The following is a 1,485-nucleotide window of genomic DNA, read 5'->3' as shown; positions in this document are numbered from 1 at the left end:
TTCAAATTCATTCAATTCAAATTTAGCACAATGGTAGAAATCCAAGACTCTTCATTTTATATCCATGCCATCTTACTTAAGGGAAGATAAATGTGTTTATTGGCATAATCATTATGTTAAAAAAATAAATTTGAAATCAATTTTCAGAAAAAAGTAAGATTAAAAATAAATGAAAATTCATATCGAGTATTGTCCTAGAATCTTGATAACGATCCATCACGCTTCAAGTGAAATAATCAACCCACCTACATTGAAACACAAATTAGAACATAAATGTTGAGGATTCTTATCCCATTAAAATCATGAATGAGATTCTCATGCCGAGATTACATTGCAAGTTTTTATTCAAAATAAAATAAAACCACAGTCTTGATAAAAATAAGAGGTTCATACTAAAAGGAAATACAAAAGAAGATTTTTCCAAAATAGTGCGTAGTTTGTTAAAAGTCATGTTCATCATCATCATCATCATCATCATCATCATCATCATCATCATCATCATCATCAACATCATCATCATCATCATCACCATCACCATCACCATCATCAACATCACCATCAATTTGTTCATTTTCTTCTTTTTCTGTTAGCTCATTTTCTTTGTCTTCCTCGGTTTCACCTTCCGAAATGGGTTGTAGATCAGACAAGTCAACAATAAGTTGTATGCCTTGTGTGTCAAACAAAGGAGGAATTTCTTCCATAGTACTAACACAAGTTGTGCACTGGATTTCCTCCATTTGATATGCAGATGCATCTTTTTCTTGCCAACTTGTCTCAACCACTCCCCTAGCTTTTGTGGGACACACAACCAACCAATCAACTTTGTTTTTCTTCATGCTCGGGTATGCAACATAGTTCACTTGAGTGGCTTGTTGGGCCAACACAAATGGATCATACTTTTGATAGAACCTTTTACAATTAATATCAACCAACTTATATAGGGGATGAACCTTGGTGCCATTTAATGGGTCAAACCACGTACACTCAAAAAGTACTACATGATTCCATCTACTACCATGGTACTCAAGCTGCACTACATCTTCGAGTAAACCATAAAAATCACAAGATGAATCCTCCGAATTGCTTCCTCTTACACAAACACCACTATTCATGGTGGTCTTCTGCATTCCATGTGTGACGAGATGAGGTTTGTAGCCATTAATGAAATATCCGCACCATGTTGCTTTTTTGATGGACCCCTAAGCCAAACTCCGTAAGAGAGAATCATTACTTTAATTAACTTCATTTTCCACCTAAATCCCAAAAAAATGTTAATAGAAAAATTTTCATTATTTCTTAGTACAATTTAAACATGACAATCGCGATCATTACTCACAAAATTTTTGAACCATTTTGCGAATGCTTATCAACCCTGCTTTATCGATGGCATTAGATGTGTTCCTTCCAAGTAGGGTGACAAATATCCTAAGAATGTCCATTCAAACAAGAAATACTTATATATCAAAATTAGATCTTGAACATATA

At 33.9% G+C, this 1,485-nt stretch overlaps 1 protein-coding gene across 1 annotated transcript; it reads right to left on the bottom strand.

Annotated features, from left to right (window-relative positions):
- Positions 1–208: 208 nt before the first annotated feature.
- LOC120256092 (probable serine/threonine-protein kinase fhkB) lies at positions 209–1,131 on the bottom strand. Its single transcript, XM_039263864.1, has 2 exons — positions 394–1,131; positions 209–245 (listed from the first exon to the last, which is right to left on the bottom strand). Exon 1 carries the CDS (start codon positions 1,125–1,127, stop codon positions 441–443), a length of 687 nt encoding a protein of 228 aa, XP_039119798.1. The 5' UTR covers positions 1,128–1,131; the 3' UTR covers positions 209–245; positions 394–440.
- Between the last annotated feature and the right edge of the window lie 354 nt (positions 1,132–1,485).

The sequence above is a fragment of the Dioscorea cayenensis genome, unplaced genomic scaffold (assembly GCF_009730915.1).
Source record: "Dioscorea cayenensis subsp. rotundata cultivar TDr96_F1 unplaced genomic scaffold, TDr96_F1_v2_PseudoChromosome.rev07_lg8_w22 25.fasta BLBR01001282.1, whole genome shotgun sequence".
NCBI lineage: Eukaryota > Viridiplantae > Streptophyta > Magnoliopsida > Dioscoreales > Dioscoreaceae > Dioscorea > Dioscorea cayenensis.
This window is presented reverse-complemented; position numbering and strand designations above follow the sequence as displayed.

What these genes read in the sequence shown, in the direction of transcription:
- LOC120256092 (XM_039263864.1), bottom strand. Translation starts at nt 1,127, where the DNA reads ATGCAGAAGACCACCATGAATAGTGGTGTTTGTGTAAGAGGAAGCAAT.